A 23,727-nucleotide genomic window follows, 5' to 3' on the forward strand; every position below is an offset into this window, starting at 1 on the left:
GAGGACGCGTCAATACTTCAGCACAGAATCCAGATTCAGACAATGTGTGGACTCAGCTGCCGTGAGGTGGAAAAAAAAAGAACACAAAGAGATGAATAACGCACTTTGAAGATTTAGCAACTTTTGTCATTAAAATCCCATCTGTGCTTTGGGCCGTCGCAGAGGCGGCAGCGTGTGTGTGTTGGTAAACAGCTGCTGTCGATCCTCTGTCTGCGGCTCTCTTTACACACACGTTGGATTAACACATGAGGGGAGCCGCTTCATTTTTTAGAATAACCAAGATTATCTTCCAGGCTCATCTCCGCTTTTCACTTAACCACAATCCACCTGTCAGATTGAAGCAGATTTCAAAAACACATTAAAGCGTCTCTGCGTGCAGCAAACCAGGTGACAGACACACTCCAGTGTTTCAGTGTTTGTGCTGCTGTCAGTGTTAAAACGCCCCCAGCAGGCCGGGGAGGAGGTCAGCAGCTGCCCTTCCTCTGGAAGGTTAGCTTCACATGCTAAATGCAGAGAGGAGGAGGAAAACCAGGAGGAAATGTATAAAAATCTCTCCGTCAGTCACAGTGGTGTACAAAAACAGTACAAATGTGATCATGGCAATTTGTGTAGAGGCCACCAACAATTGTGTTGATGATGAAACACTCGGGGACATGAAGACATAGATTCAACAACAACCTTTACCTTGACTAAAGACAGTTACAGGCTCGAACATGTTACTGTGTTGGCTCGTTGCTGGAGCTGCGCAGGTCAGGTACCTGCTGTAGCCTTTTTTTGCCACAAGGGGGCAGTGTCAAAATAGCTGTGTGCTTGTTTATTGTTCATGTTTGTGCTTTTCTCCCATAGACTATAAATAGAGATGGAGGACATGACAGCTTCCTAAAAGTGAGCCCCCTGGTGGCTGGCTGCAGTATAGACCAACTAAAAACTAAAAGGTCTCCTCCTGATAGCTGGTTTTTATCTGTTCTGACCTATATTCAAATCATAAGTGTGACATTTTGGCCTCACTTTTGTAAAAAGATGGAGGTGTTGTCCATCTTTGAATATTGTTCTTCCGATTTTTTGTAACTTTTTGTTATATAAGATTTTCAACTTTTCAACTAATCAGCATTCAACCTTTGCACACAGACACCAACACAGTACCATAGATTGGCCTTAAAATGGTTCCCTGCCACACAGGGTGAGGAGAACATGACCAGGTGACCAAGTCAGGCTCCATCGCCTCCTAATAGAGCCTACTGTGATTTCCCCTTAATAATAAAAAGGCATTACACTTGAAGAAACACCAGTTCTCGGGTAAAACATCCCCACTTCTAATTCAGTAAACGTCCATTTATCTCCCTCATAGAACAGTGCTTTCAGAGAGTCACTCCCAGCAGCCGACTCACTGAAATAAAGACGTTAAATCAACCCATAAAACCCAAAGTCTGGTTCCCTTAAAGGCGCCTGAAAGTGTTCACATTACTGCAGCTAGAGATTATTATTCCAACATTTACACTTTTTATGTACAGTTGTGGAAACATGGACATCCACACCTCTTAGGTCCAGCACTGTTTGAACCAGTATGTACACAATACACAGCCGTGAGCTCCGTTCCTGTTTTGTTGTGTTCTATATTGCGTGGAGCCACCGTGTGTCGGCTCGGAGTGCAGTATGAAGTCCTGAGGCGAGGCCGGATGCGCCTGTCTGCATCCTCCAAACCAGCAGCTGGTCGGGCCGTCGGACCTCCGGTTACATGAAAAACTCCTTCGGGCTTTCACTGGAGACGTTCTGGGAGTCGGCCTGGTGGCTGAAATGGAAATCCTGGCTGTCCTCCTGTGTGACTCCCTTCACCTCCTGGTTTCTGTATGTCTCTTTTCGTCGGTAGAGGAATCTGGCTGTTACCGCCAGGATGGTTACAACCACAAAGATGACAACCGCTATGACACCTGCGAAGCAGAGGAGGCTTTAAAATCTGCACCTACTGCACCGAGATGGATGAAAAACAGTTTAACACACCACTGACTGTACACAGATGGACGATATGACAGCTCCCCAAAAGTGAGGTACAACATCTGGATTGCCCCCCCTGGTGGCCAGCTACAGTATAGGTCAAAAACCCCGCCTCCCCCATGTTAGTGGATGGGACATGGAACGACTATCTGATCGTTTTTATCACACTGACCTGTATTCAAATCATTTTTTTCAGTATACGTAGAATTAATTTGTTATTGTTTGCTAAAAAAAGGACACAATGCTGCAGCTGCTAAACTGCTGGTCTAACGTGGAGGTAGGTGGCTGATGGGAGCAGAAGACATGCAGGTTCCCCTCTCTGCCTCTACTAGGATGGCGACTTTTTCCACCATGGCAGGGCCCAACAGGAAGAGGGAGTGCCGCCAGTCCATCTGTTCTACAGTCTATGGGACTCCCTTCACATATGAACACAACTCTTAACATTAATGTCCACCATGAGTTTTCCAGCAGCATGGACTCAATTGCTCAAAGTTTTTGTTTTGTGTTTTTGTTTACGCTAACTAGCTGTCTGTGCTAATGCTAGTCTAACATTTTTATCTAGTAATCTAGTAATATAGCACTGCTGGGGTGTGAAACGTGGTGAATGAAGTTATTCTCTTTAATGTGTAAGATATAAAACGTGCTATCCCAAAATTAGTCAGAGTGAAGTGAGTAGAGCCCACAGTGTAATCCTGTCCTTATAAATCCATCCCAGCGTGTTGTCTCTGCCGGGTCCGTCACTGCTCTGCTTCTTAAACTAATCTGACTTCAGCACACAGAGAGGAGAATTTCACACATTTGGACATTTCTTCTTATTCCGAGAAAAGTTTCATCTAATTGGAATTCCGAAATATAAACCAAATCAATTTTTCACTGTATTACTTTGCTTTAGAAAAAAACTTGTAGCATTTGCAGATAACAAAGTGAAAGTTTTCTCCATCAACGAGTTTAATTAGTTCAGCTGTCCTTTGTGCACGGAGACACAAAGCCACAAAGATTTAATAGACAATTTCAAATGACTCCACTCTCTGGCTTCTGTCTCTCTGCTCTTTTACAGGAACAATTTAAAACACGCCTCATTTGCAGAGGAGGAAAATTGACTTTGGATGGAATATTTATCCTATCGCATCTCTCTCATCGCTGAAATATATTGAACGGAATCTTTGAGACAAGTTCGATAAAAACACAGTAAACAAGGTGAAACAGGAAGTGATGTGAGACAGTACCTCCAATAAGAGCCGAGTCAGTCCTGATGGCGTTCACTAAAGGCTGACCTGAACCCACGGAACCAGACTGGTCTGCAGCAGAGAGAGAAAGGAAGGGAGGCGGAGGAGAGGAACGAGGATGAAAACCCAACAAAGAAACAACAACACAAATGAAATGAGGAGATGTTGGGATGTGAAATGATGCAAAGAAGAGAAAAGAAGAGAGGACGTAAATAGGTCAGAGTAGAAAACAGGGAAATCAGTCAGGGAAAACAGAGGCAGTCCAAAGGTTCACATTAAAGGAGCAAGAAGAGGGAAACAGGACTGCTGTCATTTGTAGCTCAATAATATGGGCACACCTATCGAGGTCCTATTAGCAGGGGTCTGATTTCATCCTTCAAGCTACGCACGTTCACTTTAAACATCCGTGGACTGAAGGAGCAGCAGTGATGTGAGGGCGGCAGCATCTTCTCTTTGTGCGTTTTTCAGTAAACATTAAAGAATAAACACAACTCCACTCTGCTGGGAACTGCAGCAGCACAGTCCAGGCAATTATTTCCAGAGCAGGAATTATTTCCTGAGGCACAAATTCACTGCTGACCCCTCCACCCCTCATCCACCCCCCAACCTACCAGTTGCAACGCACACAGCAGACTACAGGAGTCAGTTTCCACACTGAGCCTCACAATCGCTCTTCTAGAGGACATCATGGAGGGTGTGTCCTTATTTGTGTCTTGGTATGAGACAAACATAGAGACTGAGCTCAGTGCACTGAAAGGCTTGAAAATAACCCGGATTCTGAGTCTGAAATTTAAGCAGCCGACTTTAATTATCAAGAACTGCCTGACAGCGGCTCCCCGGCTCCGCCGCCGCCGCAGGGCTTTTCCTTGATGGGACTGGAAGATGAACAGACTGGCCTCAAACACAGCAGGCCAAGAAAATGGACGCCAACACAGAGCCGTGCATCACAGCAACAACAACAAAGAACTGAATTAAACATAAATATGCTGACCCTGCTGTGGTGGGAGGATCAAAGGAACAGAAAAGAAAATGGAACCCAGACAAAATGAAATTTGAACCATAAACCAGAGGAAGTTTTCACACTTATCTCTGAAGGAGAAGAACGGCTGGACTCTGGTCCTACCTCAAAGACACACACACACACTCACTCACATCCTGAAACCAAACCCGGCTCCTCCCCCACCCCGTACCTGACAGGTGGTGTGTGTTCTCAGCTGAGTAGGGATTGGCTGACGCTGCAGAGCCGCAGTTGGACTGGACTAAAGGTCCGGTGATGACCACAGGGCTGGTGTCTGGGTGGAGCAGAGCAGCTTTCAGAGGGCTGATGGTGTTAAAGTGAACCACGGACAGACAGCCGGCAAAACCCAGAGAGGCCAGTCTGGCCAAGTCCGGATCCAAGTCCTCAGACTCTGAGAAGAAAACATATATATGTATATATACATTTTCATACTTACACTTATACACTTAAACACTTATAATATTAAAATGAAGCAGTTTACACTGACCTTGCATTAGCTAGCATTAGCGGGTACATTTAGCCCTGACGACATTAAAACCAAGTGATACAGTGTGTACTTGTTAATTTAGATAACTTTAGATAATGTTTCACCACCTTGGCTTGGTGCAATACATCTGTAGCCAGTTAGCTTAGGTTAGCATGAAAGAATTAATGGCTAGCTTCACTAAAATTCGTGCTTCACCTTGTTTATTAAAGTGTGATACATAATTATTATAATAACAATTATTACAATTTTTTGCTGGTATGTATCATAATATTTACTGTTTTCACTGATTTTGTTTAAGTGTCCAGGCTGTAAATTAAACTTATTTTAGTTTTTAGCTTCACATTTCACATACAGAGAAGAGAATATTAAAAATCCTCACACAACTACACAGCAACAGAAGCGACCCACCATAAGGACAACTTGAATGTTTTACAGAGCAGAGGTTAGCTCCAATGAATGAATGATTAAATAAAAATCTACTCTGGTATTTGAACTTTTCACCTTTAGGTTTGAAGGCTGATTTTGGCCAATAAATCAGACAAATAAGACAGACTCATTGATCCTTCTTCACACTGCCCTGTTATCATAGACAGACAACGGTGACAGCTCATTGATTCTAATTAGTACACACACACACACACACACACAGAACCTCCACATACACCCTCAGAACAGTCGACACAATGTTCCAGCTTCCATGTCTGCACCCGTCACTCCATAAGACAGATGTGCGCTCTCCACCTCTGTCTGTTCATTTCATCGACTGAAACCTTCATCGCTCACCTCGGCTCCTTCACAGCCGTGTAAACAGCAGCTGTGAGAGCCGACATTACCGCCGCCAGCAGCTGCATCAGTGTCTGTTCAGATGACTGAGAGGTGACTGTGGTTTTAACAGTGCACATCTGCATGTTGATGAGAGCAGCAGGAAATATTACTGCACCCTGTCAGCTCCATCACCTCCCTCTCTCTCTCCCTCTCTCTCTCTTTGCGTTCCTTCCGGGTCCATTAGTTAGGCTGATGGATGACAGGGTTGGAGGGGAGCGACAGAAAATCCCCTTTCCTGCTGCTTTTCTGATCCTGATCTGACTCTCTGCCTCCTCTGGTTTGACAGAGGGGTCACATGCTGACATGACAGGGTTAAAAACACACACTGCTGCACTGAGCTGTAGCTGTACAGCAGAAAGGACAAAGGACCTTCAGAGAATTTAAAATAGCTGTGCCTTAAAATGTGGCTACAGTACGTCCATATATGGATACACTGAGTAAAAGACTTTGACATATTTGTAATTATATTTTGACCATTTTCAGTCACGTGCGGAACATGTTTGGCTGTACCCAGCGGTGCGTCTCCTTTTAAAGCCACAGAGCAGCTGCTGAGGTTCGTTCTTATCAAACTGCCCCTCGTGTTATTAACAGCTTATATCTCGGTCTGTTCCTGATGGAGCCGCTCACAGGGAACATGAATAAGTCAAGACAAAGCCAATTACTGTCCTCACCTTTACACGACTACAAGTCCCAGTCCAGGACTGCACACAGCGCGATGAAAACGTGCCCTAACTCTCCCACAGGGAGAGCACATGTTCTGGTTCAACTTGACCCTGCACTCACTAACCAGGCTGCAGGGAGTTCTGCAGGCGCTACCTGTGATACTCTTCACAAGAACCACAAGGGTTTCTGACAACTGCCAATCTAAAGTGTTGTTACAGTGCGACAGTGTTTAACTCAACCTTACTGACAGAAACAGAATCAACGTATAGAAATTTCTGTCGATTTACTGCAGCTTTGTTCATCAGGAGCAAAAAAACACAATGTTAGCACCTGCATGAAAGTATCATCATGTTAAAGGGCTGATTATATTGTGGCGACTCAATCTAAACCAGTCAAGACTCTTGATTTGTATGTAGCATGTAGCTAATGGAGGGAACTTACACAGTGAGCTTAATCAATCAGCACCAGGCTCTGGCCTGTAGTTCAATAGGGTTACAGCAGAGACCTGCCCCATAAACCATAAGTACCAATGGAGAACACAGCTCAGTGAGCAGTGAGGCCAAAACATCTGGCTTACTGGTGCTCATTTACCTGTGAGGTGAAGCCGCATCGTCACTGTTCCACCCGAAAACACCAGCCCACCCTCCTATCGAGCACCGCCCGTCCTCCAACCTATTGAGCAGCTTGGCGGCTCCAGTATCTGCTGACCAACACTTACATCCTCATTGTTTTATCCAACATAAACTACTTAAATATAAAAACACCTAAACACAAGTCTGTGTGATAAAAACCAGCCAAGACGCCATAAATGATCTCTGGAGAACAGTTTAGTTTTTCGTTGGGCCGAGGAGGAGGAGGAGGCAGGGTGACATATACTGCAGCCAGCCACCATCCAGATGTTTTGGCCTCACTTTGGGGGAGTTGTCATGCCGTCTATCTCTAATTACAGTCAAAGACCCACCCCAACTGAAGGTCCTTCTCTCTCACTCAGACTCAGACTGCTAACCCTGAACTTTAACAAAGTGAAATACAAACAGACAAAAATGTTTGTTTTGGATCCAGATTCTTGTTAAGACCATATTTTTTATTTTTTTGTGGAAGGTCTTAATAATCAGTCTGGCTGCTAACAGCTACATTTAAGCTTTCCTAAGCTGAATGTCAAATGAGGACAAACACCTCAGAGCTGTTATTCAAATGAGTGCGAGCCTGAGTGCTCTTTCACTGAAAGGCCTTTGTCTCTCTGTTTTTACTGCCTCCTCACTCACCGTGCACTCTGCCCAGCACCAGCGACTTGATGGCGTGGAATTCTCCATCAGATGTCAGGTTGAAGTCTTCTCTGGCATTTTGGTCAATCTGAGGGGGAGAAGAAGAATTATTTAAAGTTTAGTAAATATCTTTTTATGTGAAAGACTCGTGGGCTTTTATATCACTTTTATATAAGTCTGTTGTACTTGAGATGTGCCTCTCCTGACTCATACACTCATATATAGTCTTCTGTTAAAGATACAACAATTCAGTGTGATGGAAACTGATAAGATGAGATGCTCCTCATATTTCAATGGGGCCGTGGAACGCAGTAAATCTGGAGGCTGCAGCCATGCAGGACGAGGTCACCTTGTTATTTATCTCACAGTGTTGGTAATTATACAGCGTGCAGGCTGCTGGCTGCTGCTTAGATAGAATTTACCTCATATATCATGTGGGGCTGTTGTTAACAAGATAAGAGATTCAGTAGATCCAGATATGATTAAGATGCTTCATATTTCATCTGTGGTTGTTTTAATGAGTCGTGCGTCCCTGCCGCTCTGCTCCAGGACAGCGGCGGCGGCGGAAGTGAAGCTGAAGTGCTGACGAGGGTTTTTATTACAAAGAGGAATACGAGGGTACAGTAATGCACTGCACACAGGAACTGCCTGTGTGTGTGTCATTGTATTTGCCCTTTAGATAAATACCTCATTGGCAAACATGGAAGCAGAAGTTTATGTTAAGCAGCTTTACACCTTGTTGACACTGGCTGCACAGCAGAGCAGCAGCTGCAGGTTCACTCCAACAGAATGCATGAATCTGTGAGAGTAGGAAGCCACAGAGATGGTTCAGCTCTTCAGTCAGACGAATGTGTGACCGATGAATAAAAACAAGAGAAGCTGATCAATGCATTTCACTTCTGACAAACACATCCATCCCTCATTCTTCTGTGCTTTAACTTTAACAAAATGTTAACAACATGAAATCCAGCTGCAGATTTACAGCTTTGTAGTGTTCATTTCAAAACATTCAAAGATTATTGTAGAAATAACAGCTTTGACGTTACGCTAGAACTTTCTGTGCAATGCTGGGATGATGCAGACTAGCTGCGAACGAACCACTGATGTAACATCACCAGATGGGAATGTGAGTCAATCCAACATGGACGAAGAAGTAATGATGCCCCAGAGGAGTGTGTGTTCTGATCAACATTTAACATGAATGCCTGTTAATCTTTAGGATTGAAATAATCCAACAACTAACTGGACAAGGGTTGGATTTTTAGCTCTAGCTTTAAGATATTCTAACAAGTGTAAGTTACACTGAAGATTTCAGCTGCTGGGATGTTTTGCTGATGTGCTGCCTAACTGGTCCTCAGGGGAAGCACAGTGAGAAATTAGAGCTGGACCAAAGACAAATCCTTTTCTCTTGCTTCTGGCTCCTGTCATTCAGCCGGGCCGCCTGGTTTCCTGCAGTAAGGTGCATTTTCCATAGTTTGGTGCAGTAGTTGATGGACTGCTCTGCTTTGTATGATGTAACATTGCAAGCAGCTATACACTGATTTAATTTGAGTTAGTTAACGCGTAATTACACCACAGTACATTTATTTGTGTAGAATGATCAGCCTCACAATATGACAGCAAATTAGCTGAAGAAACCTGTCAGCACAGATTGAACTAAGGATGCTTTACTGAGCAGCAGGAGGCCATCGCGCTGCTTTGCATCAGATGATGTTACCTGCACGCTCACAGAGTCCGTCAGCCTCCTGATGGTGACTGTGTGCAGCTGTCCGTTGGCCAGGCTCCTCTCTCTGCTCCTCAGCACCTCAGCCTCTCTGCTGCTGTCCAGCTTGTACCTCACCTCCAGCTTATCTTCACACAGACAGCAAACATTGGTGTCACATTTCAGAAGGAAGGAAATAACATTCAGGGTTTTTTCCTGTCCTGTAATCTTGGCCAGCAGGGTAAACACACACTTAATCCTTCAAATATAACGCTGAATATTTTAAAGATGCAGCTGCTTTATTAATTAAGATTTCTATATTAAGAGGATAAGCGCTAACTCCCTATCAATAACAGAACTAATCTAATTACATGTAATGAATTCTCCTAGTAGTGAAGTGTATTAACTGTGGATTTAACAGAAACCCTACAGCCAAATAAAAAGAGGGAAAAGTAAATAATCTGTTAACATATATAATCTGAATATATATATACAATAATTAGCATAAACCTTTGAATTACAGCTAGTTTAATTTGTCAGCTGTGTGAGGGCACTGTTGGAGCTACCTGCTGTATGTTGAAGTGAAGCAGATGTGGGCTGAGAAGGTGTGACTGCAGTCATGGGTGAAATGAAATGAGCCATCTCAGGGCAAACAATAGAGAGAGAGAGCTCTCAGGGATTTAATTGGACGCCTCATTTTAAGAGCATTTACCTGACGACTCCGCGAAACCTTAATGCCCTGCTGTCCGTCAGCTTTCTCTGAGTCATTAACACCAGAAAAAAAAATTCATTTACAGCCAATCGAGCAGCAAAGTGGCAGCTTTATGAGACCGGAGTATGTTGAAAATGTAATATTGAATTCAAAGTGCCTGGTACTGCTTTTAAAAGCCAAATTCACCACATTATTATTTCACACAGAGGGTTAGAAAACATTACAGCTGTTTTATACCAGCACATATTAGTCTTCTAGCAAATTCTCATCTGTGCAGCATCGCTCAACGGGTCTCAGAGAGCAACTACAAAAAGTTTTCTTTTAGCACGAGACAACACATAAGAGCTGACCGGATTAAACAGCAGCTGACGAGGTGATTCTAGACAGAAGATCAGGAGAAACAGGAGGGGAGGTCGATATCAGGAGAGAGAAGAGAGAGAGAGGGCTGGAGGTGAGGTGAGCAGCAAAAAATGAAGGGAGGTGGATGAAAAGGATTTCTCCTAAATATTTGTCAGAAATGTTGCCTTAATTTGAACTAATACTCTTGAGTTGTGGACACAGTGGACTAATTCTCATCAGGTTTATTCAAACAATACTTGGCCGGTGAGTGGACAGGGCGAGCCACCTGGGCTGGAGCCTATCCCAGCTAACTACGGGTGAGAGGCGGGGAAGCTTCATAACATTTGTGCCAAAACCTGTGTGTGAGATACTGAGCATGTCGACAGGAATGGGACAGGGATGAGATCAATGACTCCGACCAGCAATCGGTTCATCCTTCAGTCCATATTGTGTAAACAACAGGAATGAAAACCCAAAAGTCTCTGCACCAGTGACTGGAAACAGGGTGTCACAGATGGTGAAGAGAGGAGGAGGAGAAACTATCAATACTCTTCTGAAGTAATCTTCAAGAAACATTAAATCAATCACCACAAGCTTTGGCACTAACCACACAACTCCTTCAAAATAAAAGCCCCTCCTCCTCACCGTGCTTGTTGATGAGCAGGGCCAGGTACTCTCTGTAGTAGGAGCTGACGTAGAGCAGCAGAGCCGGGCTCTGATTGGTCCTGAAGCTCAGAGAGACGTTCTCCCCTCGGAGCGTCATGTCGGAGTAGATGGAGGAGGGCAGAGCGCTGCTGTTCCTGCTCAGCTCGTAGGGCTCCTTGAAGGTGTAGCTGACGGACGTTTCAGACTTGAAGCTGGCTGACAGCTCTGGAGACAGACAGAGTATGTCGTTTTCAGCCTGATCTTTTTCAAAGGGAGCCTGTGATGTGGAGTCTGCTGGGTTTTCTTTAACTTTCCCCACTAGAAACAGAGATTATCTTTTAAAACATTAAACACAGAGTGAGTCAGGGTGACTCACAAAGCGTGCAGCAGCATGACGTGGGAGAAAAGTATCGATATTCGGTGGGAGGAAGGTTAAGAGAGTCCTTTTGAAAAAGTGGAGATGACTCCACTCACTTAAGTTATTGAACTCATGGAACTCATGAAGGTCAACCTGATGACGCATTGTTGCTGACTTTAACATCAAACAAGTGATAAAAATAGACTCCGGCACATCAAACAGTCACTATTTGCATCAAACCTTTGATGTCACACACTTAAGTAATTCCTGATGGGTGTCAAGTTCTCATACAGCAGCACATGAACACCCACATCAGAGTGTTATTGTTTGTACTTCTGCTCCAGGAGCTCCGGGGAACGGGACCTGAAATACCCGTCTGCTCCACATATCTAATTAAAAGCCACTTTTATGCAAACAGTCAGGGTTCACGTCAAAGTGAAGGACTCTACATTTACATTATATACCTTCACACAGCTGCAATGAGGGAACGGGACAGGATGCCAGACAGAGGTCAAAGCAGGCAGCACCAGTGAGGCCAAAATCTGTCCTCTGAATATCAAATGCATCACCGACGTTTAAAAAAACTGGCAAAGATCTTAAAAAACTCTTTGCCAGATCACAGTTAGTTTTGTCTTTCACAGAGAACAGCGGCGACTATGGCCCCATTCACACTGGAGAAAGTCCAGCTAGAGTAGGATTGAACCCGGATAGCCCGAATCCCGCTCTAGCTGGATTGATTTCCCCAGTGTGAACGGGGTCTATGAGGAGAGCTGAGATCATTTGATCGTTCTGGGAAAAAGGTGGTAGAATGAGTCTAATGAGATAGAATGATAACCACTGTAGACCCATGGTCTGCCTTCAGCCTTCCTCTTCTTGTTGATAGTCGCCCTGTTATAGAGTGATTTTCTCTTGAGTTTCAGTGCATAGCGAGCTGACACCTTGTTCATTTGGAGTCTGTTGTTGCATGGACACACAGCTCTGTGTCAGTGTATCAATGGTCATCGTCTGCCATGTTTGTGTGTGTACCTGTGTGGCAGAAGACTCCAGTGTACGCTGACAGGCTGCAGTCGCAGTGGAAGCCGTTGGCTCTCTCCACACAGCGACCCTGGTTCTGGCAGAGCGAGCCGTAGCTGCCGCAGTGACCCGGGCAGCCGGGTCGAACCCCGGGTGTGATCTTGGCCCTCTCTTCCAGGTCCAGAGTGACGCCGTTGAGTTGCAGAGAGCGGATGCAGCCTCGAAAGCCTTTCTGTCTGGAGGCTGTGCCACCTGGAAAAAAACAAAATGGCATTGACATTTCATTTGTATCTCCCCGCACAACAAAGACTAAAACGGCATCACACTCCATGTTTAAAGGTCCCGTCTTTGTCTCAGCCTTTGTTTGTGGGTTTCATTTCTTTCTTTTTTATTTCGTCTCTTTCTGTCATCTGCAGCAGATCCATGCGTCGCCTCGCTCCTCCAGAAGCTCCAAACTGTCAACAGTGATGAAATGACACAACCATGAAACAGCGATGAGGCAACTCACTCAGGGCGGGAAACTATTTCAAGGATACGACTTCTATCATCTGTCCGTCAAGTGGGACAGTCTGCAACTGCTCACTTCAGTACTTGAGCTTCAAACTCTGTACTCTCATTGTACATTCCCTCTGAGAGGTAGCATGGTCACCTATTGGTGCCATTCAGACATGAACGCCTCTGTCCTTTAAAAAAATCACGGACTGAACCTCATGGTGCTGAAGGCACAAACTGCAGTGGAGTCTGAAGCTGACAGCTTCTTATTGTACAGCTGCAATCAATCACTGAGCTCTGTTAGAGCCTCCTCTAGGCCTCCTGTCCCAGCTCTGATACAACTCCTATAAATGATTGAACCAGCGGAGCAACGCAGCAGATGAAACGTGCCTCAGCATTTCCTCCGACACAGTACGAGGAAGAGTTACTTTCATCCTTATTAAGTCGATGGAAATCATCGTTCACTATTTAAATAGTAAAATGAGGAAGCTGTAAATGATTAACTGTGATCCTTGGAAATGTTATTCATTCACAGGAGTGACACACTGACTGCCTCCACACACACACACACACTCTAAATAACAACCTCACACTGCTCAGACTTCTTATGTAAATGTTAGTGTTATACTTAAGCTACTGTAACCCTGCATAATCAGATCATTAGGCCAGGAAAACACGATCCCAAAGTGGACAAGGAGGAGGAGCGAGCATGCGGTCTGTGAAGAGGCTAACCTGGAAACCAGGAAACTTCCTGTGACAGTGCTAACCACTGCACTGCAGGCCAAACAGGGGACAAACAGTTTTTGTCTTCTGCTGTAAATTTGGACATTTTAACATGGAGGTCTGCTGATCGACTCACTTTTGGAGCCCGCCTCAGATTTCTACTTTTCCTCACTGTAGCAGCTCAAAATTACTGTTAACCATTTTTTTCCACCAAAGTGAATCTTGAGTGCAAAACTTTGTTGTTCAAAGCCTGTTCAAACTTCTGAAATGCTTCATGCAGTCTTGGTTTGTGGTTCTGAAATAACTCACCGACTCTTTTCTGACAGTAAGAGGAAACCTTTAGTGCCACTATAAAGGTTTCAAAGGCTGTGTGTATGTGTGTGTGTATTCTAGCAGGGACTTCAGGAACATCCCTGAGGACCTCCACCTCTGATCAAAGCAACAAAACACCAGCCGGAGAAGAAAGGTTATTAGAGAACAAACCCTCTGACCGGGAGGCGATCGGAGCGGTGAGGGGCTTTCAGCAAACATGCTGCTCTACAGCTGCAGCTTCAACCAGGATTACAGCCTCTCCACATCAAATGGGAAACACTGCTTACAGGAAACACTTAGAGCATAATGAGAGATTTGTGATGTGGAGATGAAAGACAACATCAAAGAATCCAAATGCAGATAAAGTCCACCCCCGACCGAAAGGAGCAGGGCTATAGATGAGGCCTTCGACCTCACATCCATCAGAAACACATCAGGCCATTTCAGCGTCCCAACATGTGATCCTGATCCTGTAAATGACTGCACATATGACAGTAAACTGTAAATAATTACAGTGGACATCAAAGTTATCACCAAGCTGCAAGCCTGAAAAAAACACACAAAACTCAGAAGCACACATATCTGAGAGCAAAGCCTCGGCTCTGAGAGGAGAGTTAAAGGCTCAACCTGATATCAGGATATTGTCTGAAATACAGATAAAACAGTACAGGGAGATCTGAGCGGCCAGGCCTGGGAGATGGAGATCAAACAACCTTCAAACATGGAGCAAGCACACAGGAGGAGAACATGTGTGTGCATCAGTCAGTACAGATAACATGGCTGCTCCAGTTAAACCCCAACATTTTACTTCTGATGGCTACACCACCATCCTTGTGAAGAAAACTGTGTACATACCATTCTTTACAAAGACATTATATAGTAATGCTAACCTCACAGACTCTCACAGCGAGCACCACCTTCTTTGCTGTGGTGTGCTGGGGATCAGGCATTAAAGCAAAGGACGCCAACAGACTGGACAAACTCCTCAAAGAGGCGGGGTCTGTTGTTGGCTTTAAGCTCGCCAACCTGGAGGAGGTGGCGAGGGACAGAGTGCTGGCTAAACTGCTGTCAATCATGGACAGTCCCTCCCACCCTCTCCACGCTGCTCTAAGGACCGGGACAGGAAGTCACTCCCGCCGTCCGCCATCAGACTCTATAACTCATCTCAAGAATCAAGAATCTTTATTGTCACTATGCAAGGCACAATGAAATTTTGTTCAGCAGCTCTCAGCTTAGGCACACAGTTGGACACATGAAATAAAAAAAAGAGTCATGAACAACAACAAAAACACGAACAAAGCAAACAAAAGCCGAGAGCCCTGAGCCACTGCACGCGCCGCCATCTTGAATGTTCTGTGGCTGTCAGAGCTGTGTTCACCAACTTGGACTAAAGCATCATCGCAGGTGCACTTCAAACTTCTCAGTTACATTAACTGTGTTTTTATCTTCTGTTTGATCTGTTTCTATGTGTGTATATATTCTGCTACCAGGTGCGTGTCTGTGTATTAATCGTCCTTTTGATATTCTGCTACTACAACTTAATTTCCCCACAAGGATTAATAAAGTTAATCTTAATCTTAATCTTAAAAGACTTTTAAGCAACAGTACGGATCTTTTGTCTCCCCCTCCTGGTAGTGAGAGTAACTACAGCTGACAAGTGTATACAGTGGGGAAAAAAAGTATTTAGTCAGCCACCAATTGTGCAAGTTCTCCTATTTAAAAAGATGAGAGAGCCCTGTAATTTTCATCACAGGTATACCTCAACTATGAGAGACAAAATGAGAAACAAAAATCCAGAAAATCACATTGTAGGATTTTTAAAGAATTTATTTGCAAATTATGGTGGAAAATAAGTATTTGGTCAATAACAAAATGTCATCTCAATACTTTGTTATATACCCTTTGTTGGCAATGACAGAGGTCAAACGTTTTCTGTAAGTCTTCACAAGGTTTTCACACACTTTTGCTGGTATTTTGGCCCATTCCTCCATGCAGATCTCCTCTAGAGCAGTAATGTTTTGGGGCTGACGCTGGGTAACACAGACTTTCAACTCCCTCCAAAGATTTTCTATGGGGTTGAGATCTGGAGACTGGCTAGGCCACTCCAGGACCTTGCAATGCTTCTTACGAAGCCACTCCTTTGTTGCCCGGGCGGTGTGTTTGGGATCATTGTCATGTTGAAAGACCCAGCCACGTTTCATCTTCAATGCCCTTGCTGATGGAAGGAGGTTTTCACTCAAAATCTCACGATACATGGCCCCATTCATTCTTTCATTTACACTGATCAGTCGTCCAGGTCCCTTTGCAGAAAAACAGCCCCAAAGCATGATGTTTCCACCCCCATGCTTCACAGTAGGTATGGTGTTCTTCGGATGCAACTCAGCATTCTTTCTCCTCCAAACACGACAAGTTGAGTTTTTACCAAAAAGTTCTATTTTGGTTTCATCTGACCATATGACATTCTCCCAATCCTCTTCTGGATCATCCAAATGCTCTCTAGCAAACTTCAAACGGGCCTGGATATGTACTGGTTTAAGCAGGGGGACACGTCTGGCACTGCAGGATTTGAGTCCCTGGCGGCGCAGTGTGTTACTGATGGTAGCTTTTGTTACTTTGGTCCCAGCTCTCCGGAGGTCATTCACTAGGTCCCCCCGTGTGGTTCTGGGATTTTTGCTCACAGTTCTGGTGATCATTTTGACCCCACGGGGTGAGATCTTGCGTGGAGCCCCAGATCGAGGGAGATTATCAGTGGTCTTGTATGTCTTCCATTTTCTAATAATTGCTCCCACAGTTGATTTCTTCACACCAAGCTGCTTACCTATTGCAGATTCAGTCTTCCCAGCCTGGTGCAGGTCTACAATTTTGTTTCTGGTGTCCTTTGACAGCTCTTTGGTCTTGGCCATAGTGGAGTTTGGAGTGTGACTGTTTGAGGTTGTGGACAGGTGTCTTTTATACTGATAACGACTCCAAACAGATGCCATTAATACAGGTAACGAGTGGAGGACAGAGGAGCCTCTTAAAGAAAAAGTTACAGGTCTGTGAGAGCCAGAAATCTTGCCTGTTTGTAGGTGACCAAATACTTCTTTTACTGAGGAATTTACCAATTAATTCATTAAAAATCCTACAATGTGATTTTCTACATTTTCTTTTCTTATTTTGTCTCTCATAGTTCAGGTATACATATGATGAAAATTACAGGCCTCTCTCATCTTTTTAAGTGGGAGAACTTGCACAATTGGTGGCTGACTAAATACTTTTTTTCCCCACTGTACATATACAGGGAGGTGAACATGCCACTGATGGGGCACAGAATATCATGTGACATGTAAACCACCGTTTAAAAGAACAACTAATACCTTGTATTGACTGTGGTTAAGTGCAGACAGACACAGATTACATGTACCACTGTCTGCTCTGATGGATGGATGGTGTCACAGGAAGGATTAGCGATGTTAAAATTAGGAAGAAAACTGAGTACAGCTGTGTTTGATAGCTCTGCACGGAGGACTAGAAGGAAAGCTCATCATTCAGTGAAGATTACAAGCTAACCTGGATGAGACAGGATGCTGCTTACACTCAGTCTGACGTCAGTACAGCTGCATTTCCAAGGATATGAGAAGATAAAAGGAATCCTGAAAATCCTTTTAGAGGGCGACGTTTTCGTCTGCACAGCAGAGAAGAAATGAAATGTACATCACTTGGTAGATAGCGATGCAGCACGAATATAGAAAGGCTTAACTGTCTAAACAAAGATAAACAATTACTTATGATTCCTGCTGTGCTCAACTGAAACCGCTGCATCAGGGTTTTTAGCCTTTACATTATAAATCCATGCAGGGCAATAACACGGCTTATTAATCAAAACAATGGAATTCAGCGCCTTATAAAGAAAGGCAGGATTACGGCACATAAATACAGCCAACACTGAAATATGGCTTATGAATTCATACAAACCAACGCAGCAGCTTATAACTCAAACAATGGGGCAGTGTGCCTCACAACTCAAGACTTAGAAATGCAATTCATATGGTAAAATGGCTTGTAAATTTAAATGTGCAAAGTCTGTGAATCCAAATGAGTCAATATTTTGTCTTGCATGCTGTATGTCTGCAGGGACGGCTGCTGAATACACTGTATTCTGTCACACATTGTACACCATGAACACAGAAGCCCCTGTGCAGTGGGTGTCACACACACTCACACAGAAGCTGAATGATGTGTGTGTGTGTGTGTATGAACACAAAGCTGGTGTTACAACACAGAAGGCATCCACCTGTCAGAGAGGCCTTAATAAACACATCACATGCAGCCATGTTAGCAGCTCAGAGTGAGACGATGTAACAGCTGGCATGCTAATGTTCAGCATCCGTCTTGGTTTAATTTATTAGCATGCAGACAGTTGCAAATTAGTACAAAATGCAAAGTACAGCTGCGGCTGCTGGGGATGTTGTTAGTTCTGTTATTAGACTAAATCCAAAGCAGGCAGGTAAATTCCAGTTTGGACCTGATGATGATGCCGGATCAGGGAGCATCCACATGGTTAGAAATCATCCTGAAGGGGACATCACTTTGAATACAGATTTTCCACATAAACAATATCATGCTTTGCCCTGTAGTACAGGGCTGGAGAGTACCAGTCCATGGCCAGTCAAAGCACCCACACCCACACCTACACACACTTCAATTAACAAGCACGTCTTTGGAATGTGAGAGGAAGCCTGAGCGCCCGCAGGCTACAGTGCTGCCCACCGCACCACCTGTGTACATATCTCAAGTTAATAAAAGAAGACACAAATACTGCGAGGCTCCCCGAAGTCCACTGACACACAACCCGATCCATCAATAATACACATTTACAGCACTTAAAGCAATAAACCACAAAGGTTGCATTGTGGGAAATGTAGGACAACGTGCTTCGGGAGCTTTTCTCTAAACTAAAGTATTTTCCAGTACACATCTACACTTTAAATATCTTCATTTAAATAATAAGTCCCCGTGATTGAACATTAAAGCTCCTGAAGCCTGTGAGGGTGTGTTTGGATTACATCTGACTGGCAGCAGTGTGATGTCACACCCTCACAGACATTAATCTACTTCAATTTGTCCCTAACAGTGCATCATGTCACCTCTTTGTAAACTTATTCCACCACTTTAACTGTTGGGTAAAGTAGCTGTTAAAGAAAGTGGGACAGCATGTTAATATTTATGAGCTGTTTAATTTGCAATTTAATTACAAATTGGTCTATTCAAGCAAAACCAGGGTCGTTAGTGTTTCTTAATTATTCTTGGGTGACCACTCATGCAGTAACTTTAAACGTGCGGCTGTTGCTCAGCGGCTCTTCCTTCCTTCCTGCCACTCAAACCACCGGCTGAACAGCTGAGCAACATTCAGCGCCGTCCATCTCATCGGTTTGTTGTTCCTTCCTCAGGTTGTCTAACGATATGAAATGACATTCGTAATATTTACAGGATGATAATTCTGGATTTTCTTTTCTTCTTCCTCCTGCTCATCTATAGATGGACCCCGAGCTCTAACATGGAGGTAAACTGTAGAACTGAGGAGATAAACATGGCCGCTGCCCTGATGAAGTTTGAAGGTGGTTAATTACATGACTGCCCAATGAATAACTTACAGATGAGCTCAATGATTTTTCAGATTCATCACAGCCAATATATAATCGCTGCTCCCTGCTGTACGTTTGTTTATCGAATGTGATTATTGCTCGGTGGTCAGAAACCGACTCAGCACTGTCTGATTCAATAGTGCTGAGCTGCTGGTGGCATTACACCACAAACAGTTTAGCACTTTGTTATAAAGTGTTTCTTTGACTTTTACTATATAGAGGAGGAGGAGGAGGAAGAGGAGGAAGAGGAGGAAGAGGAGGAGGAGAAGGAAGAGGAGGAGGAGGAGGAGGAGGAGGAGGAGGAGGAGGAGGAGAAGGAAGAGGAGGAGGAAGAGGAGGAAGAGGAGGAGGAGGAGGAGGAGGAGGAGGAGGAGGAGGAGGAGGAGACCTGTGTTTAATTCTGTATGTCCTGATATTTATATTTCTCATGTACCAGCCTGCTCAAAGTATCAAGTCTCAAAACAACGAGGCAGAGAAGAGATAAAAGATAACCTCAGCTGGCAGCCATCAACGCTGCTGCACACATCTCATCCTCACCTATGAACAGCTGGCTGTTGAGCTGCAGGTGGAAGTGTCCGTCAGCAGGAGCCTCCTGCGTAGCGACAGGAAGTTCATCCAGTCGAAGCGTCGCCTCCTTCACGTTACGCTCGGCTCGGACTCGGTGCCACCGGTTGTCATTCAGCGGGGCGCTCGACTCCACATGGACCTCCAGCGGGCCGTTACCGACGTCGAAGGAGAAAAGTACCTGAGTGGAAGCTGAAAAGAAAACAGAAGGAAGACCAGGCTGTGACTATTCCAAAGTTCCAAAATGAATGTTTGGTCATGACTGAGTGTAGGGCCTCAAGCAGGAGTTTTTCGCCATGATGCTCACGTACATTTACAGACTTTAGTTGAGTTTTGGTGCAGGAAAAGAGATGAAACATCCTTTTATCCTCAGAGTTTTGGAAACAGAAGATGTATTTTTCTGGGAGCCTTTGACAAGATGAAACAATATTGCAGCTTCCTGCAGTAACTTCATTTGGAAAGTGTTGTCAGGCTCAGCTGCAGCGTTTCAGAGCGATCTGAGGCAGCCGCCAACACAGCAGCAGCATTCAGAGCTGGAACAACCACGCTGACACTGATTTCCCAGAGGAGAGACGCTGTCGGTGCAGCAGTGTCCCTGTATTAGACTCTGCCTGTTTGCCTCCCTTGAAATCAGTGTTTTAAGAAAATACAGAATGCAGCACTAAAAACAGCAAACCAAGCTCAAACTAAATGGGTTAAATGGACTGAAAGTGATTCTAAAGGTAACCGATGATGCTTATAAACTTACACACAGGAACCGATGAGGACAGCAGCTCGAGGAGAGTCCTGTGAACCAGGCCCGATTTCATTAGTAATCAGTGGCAACAACACTGGGTGAGAGGCTGTCTGAGAAGAATTCTGGATTATGTGTGAGAAGCGACACAGAGGATGTGATGTTGTTGAGCTCACAGTTAAAAACGGGGACAGGAAGGTTGTGACAGAGTTTAACCTAAAATAAACAATACTTTCCCTGCAGTACAGTTTTGGTTCAGATTCCTCGGGCTTTGCTAGGATCAAGATTAAAACTTCCACTGACACGTCACCCTAATCCGCATTAAATTTTCAGCCTCCGGCTCCGACAGCACTCACAGCTCAGCTCGATGCGGATGAAGTCTCTGATGCCCAGGTTTTCCAGGAACACACCGGAGGAGGCCGTGGTTTTAAACAAGAAGGAGATGTCTGCGCTCAGCTCTCCATGGAAGGTGGGGAAGTGGAGGTACGACGTCTCCTTGTCGAAAAACGCGGCGTTCCAGAAGCTCTCTGAGAAACACAACGAGAAAAACCTTTAATATAACATTAAAATGGAGAGCATGCAGCGAGCGAGCCGCCCAAACTCAACTAATGAGTTTACACAAGGGCTATGATTTCTTGCTTGATCGTGCCAAACCTTTATTTATCTATCGGCTGGGGTAGATGCTGCGTGGCTGAAATTGCAATTAATTGAAAGGAGGAAAAGCAGCATGCTACTCTGATTTACCTTGTAATGCATTTAATGAGAAGAAAGTAAGAAAATGAACAGGAACCGTGCATTAGCAACAGTTCTGCTAATGATGATTAGCTTCAAATGAGGAGGTGCTGTACCCAGAAGGATTCATTCATCCACTCCAATTGGCAGGTGAGATGAAATATTAAACACATTGGGTATCAACAATACACAGAGAATTAGTCATTATGATGTATTATTACATTGTGTTGACTGATGAAAGCCACTGGTTGCTTCGCTGGATGCAGATTTTCATATAAAAAGTTATAAAAAGATGACAGATGAGCATTTGTGACATGTTTCCATCACCTGTAACCAGGCAACCAGAGGGGGACTTACTGTCTCCATGACAACGGAGCGGTCCCACCCTGTAGGCGGCCTCTGAGCCCGGCCTCTGGACGTCACCCAGGACAAGAGACCTGACGGGGAGGCTCTCCTTATGAGTCAGAAGGCCCGAGTCTTCAGTCCTGCAGGAGGAGGAGGAGAAAGAAACGAGCATAAAAAGGAGGAGAGGGAACAGGAGGAGACAGGGTGAAGAATATGGCCGGGCGAGAAGTTCCGAAAACCAGGAGATTAAGTATGTGCCTTCAATTAAAAGTCTACCAGGCAGCACCCCAGGACTGACCCAGGACTCACCGTCTGCTAGGAGGAGGAGGAGAATTTGGAGACGGCAGGAAAATCAAGAGTGAACTGGTCAAACAATGAGGAAGACATTTTCCTTTTTTAAACAATACTGGCACGTTGGCTAATTGGGCTTTTATAAACAAACCTTGCTGCTACATACTTTGACACTGTTGTGATGTGTGCTGATAGACGCAGCCTGTTTATGTTGCACCATTTTTCAGGGAAGCATTTAAATAGCGAGTCAGATCGTATCATAACCGCCCTGACACTCAGCACTCCGTCTCTGCCAGCTCCAGTGACAGCCTTTTCCAGAAGAGCACTCCAGGCAGACAGCTGAGTGAGCAGCTCTGTCCATTTACACCCCTGTTTGGATAATCTACATGTCAATCTTGTTGTCAGGTGAGAATTCACCCCCGAACTGGAAATGAGCAACGTTTCCTCACAGCAGGTGTGTAAAAACAGTGTCAGCAGTGGAAGGTTTGACAGAAAGAAGGAGCTAAAGACAGGGAGGTGGCTCTCAGCATGACAAAGAGGTGTTGTCTTCCTGTCCGTCTAGTTCAGTTCAGCTCAGGTCATAATAAAATCCTGCACATGGTTGGCTTTAAATAACACTTTCTCTTACATCGGAGTGGCAGCATCAACCAGTAGTGAAGCTGTGAGTGTAAGTGAAGATCAGTACCACTCCATGCGGTCGGCGTCACAGTTGCAGTAGTGCTGAGGATCCACGCAGTCGCCCTGCAGGCCGCACGCACACTGCTGGCTGCCTGGCTGAGCTCCGCCCCAGTAATTCTGGACACGACCGGGGCCGGGACCACCGAGCCACCAGCTGAACGGAGAGCCCTCTGAAACACAGGAACACACACCTCACTTCAGCTTCTCCCACAGTGACCAATGACAACATTACTCTGTAACACGGTGTGATTCTGTCCCCTGTCCTACCCCCCCCCTTTACCTGGCCAACCCCTCTAATTGATGAGAGTGAACCCTCTGAAGGTATTTGTTCGTTTACTAATTAATACTTCTGGGCTTGCTGTGACACCTCATTATGTCCTAAGATGGACTGGACTCTGAGAAAGCAGCTGCATGAAAAGCGTGTCGCTCTCAGCCTCTACAGCATTTGAAGCAGAGGGACGTTTGCCGGCTCCTAACCCTGAAGCCGAATACATTGTTTTCATATGGAGGACGATGACAGGACACACTGAAAAATGCATTTCACATTGTGAGAGCGTGTTGGAGGAGAGGATGGCGAGGAGGTGATTGGAAATGTCTCTGCTGAGTCTGCACTTTTTGTTATTTTTTTGGACAGCTTCCATTTCTTCACTCTCATTCTGTCTCTTCTGCCACTTTCACAATTTTCATCCATCATTTTATTACCTGCCACACTCTTCTCCCACATATATTACAACAGACGGAAATATATTGATCAGAACTGGACGTGAAGTGGAAAAGAAGACCTGATCAATGGATCAATTTAAACTGTGGCTGAAATGTTAGTGAATAGATTTGAATGAGATTACACTCTCAGTGTGAAAAAACAGCAGGTCTCTATTGAGCCATGCCATTTCCTGTTTCCTGTTCCATCGATATAAACACTGTGTTTATTGCCAATTAGCAAAATTTAGATGTTTCCTTTTTTTTTGGGCTGGAGAACTCAAACAG

General features: G+C 44.6%; 1 protein-coding gene across 1 annotated transcript in view; it reads right to left on the reverse strand.

Moving 5' to 3' along the window:
- Positions 1–1,133: 1,133 nt before the first annotated feature.
- Positions 1,134–23,727, reverse strand: part of LOC114449306 (contactin-associated protein-like 4) — an 80,887-nt gene continuing 58,293 nt past the window's right edge. Inside the window, exons 14-24 of the mRNA XM_028426830.1 lie at positions 22,748–22,910; positions 21,784–21,911; positions 21,051–21,221; positions 19,935–20,153; positions 12,259–12,498; positions 10,875–11,099; positions 9,194–9,327; positions 7,477–7,564; positions 4,409–4,627; positions 3,219–3,290; positions 1,134–1,928 (exon numbers count right to left, since the gene is read on the reverse strand). Of these exons, the coding sequence (XP_028282631.1) occupies positions 1,732–1,928; positions 3,219–3,290; positions 4,409–4,627; positions 7,477–7,564; positions 9,194–9,327; positions 10,875–11,099; positions 12,259–12,498; positions 19,935–20,153; positions 21,051–21,221; positions 21,784–21,911; positions 22,748–22,910 (1,856 nt within the window). The 3' untranslated portion in view covers positions 1,134–1,731. The remainder of the gene's footprint in view (positions 1,929–3,218; positions 3,291–4,408; positions 4,628–7,476; positions 7,565–9,193; positions 9,328–10,874; positions 11,100–12,258; positions 12,499–19,934; positions 20,154–21,050; positions 21,222–21,783; positions 21,912–22,747; positions 22,911–23,727) is intronic.

The sequence above is a fragment of the Parambassis ranga genome, chromosome 17 (genome assembly GCF_900634625.1).
Source record: "Parambassis ranga chromosome 17, fParRan2.1, whole genome shotgun sequence".
Classification (NCBI taxonomy): Eukaryota; Metazoa; Chordata; class Actinopteri; family Ambassidae; genus Parambassis; species Parambassis ranga.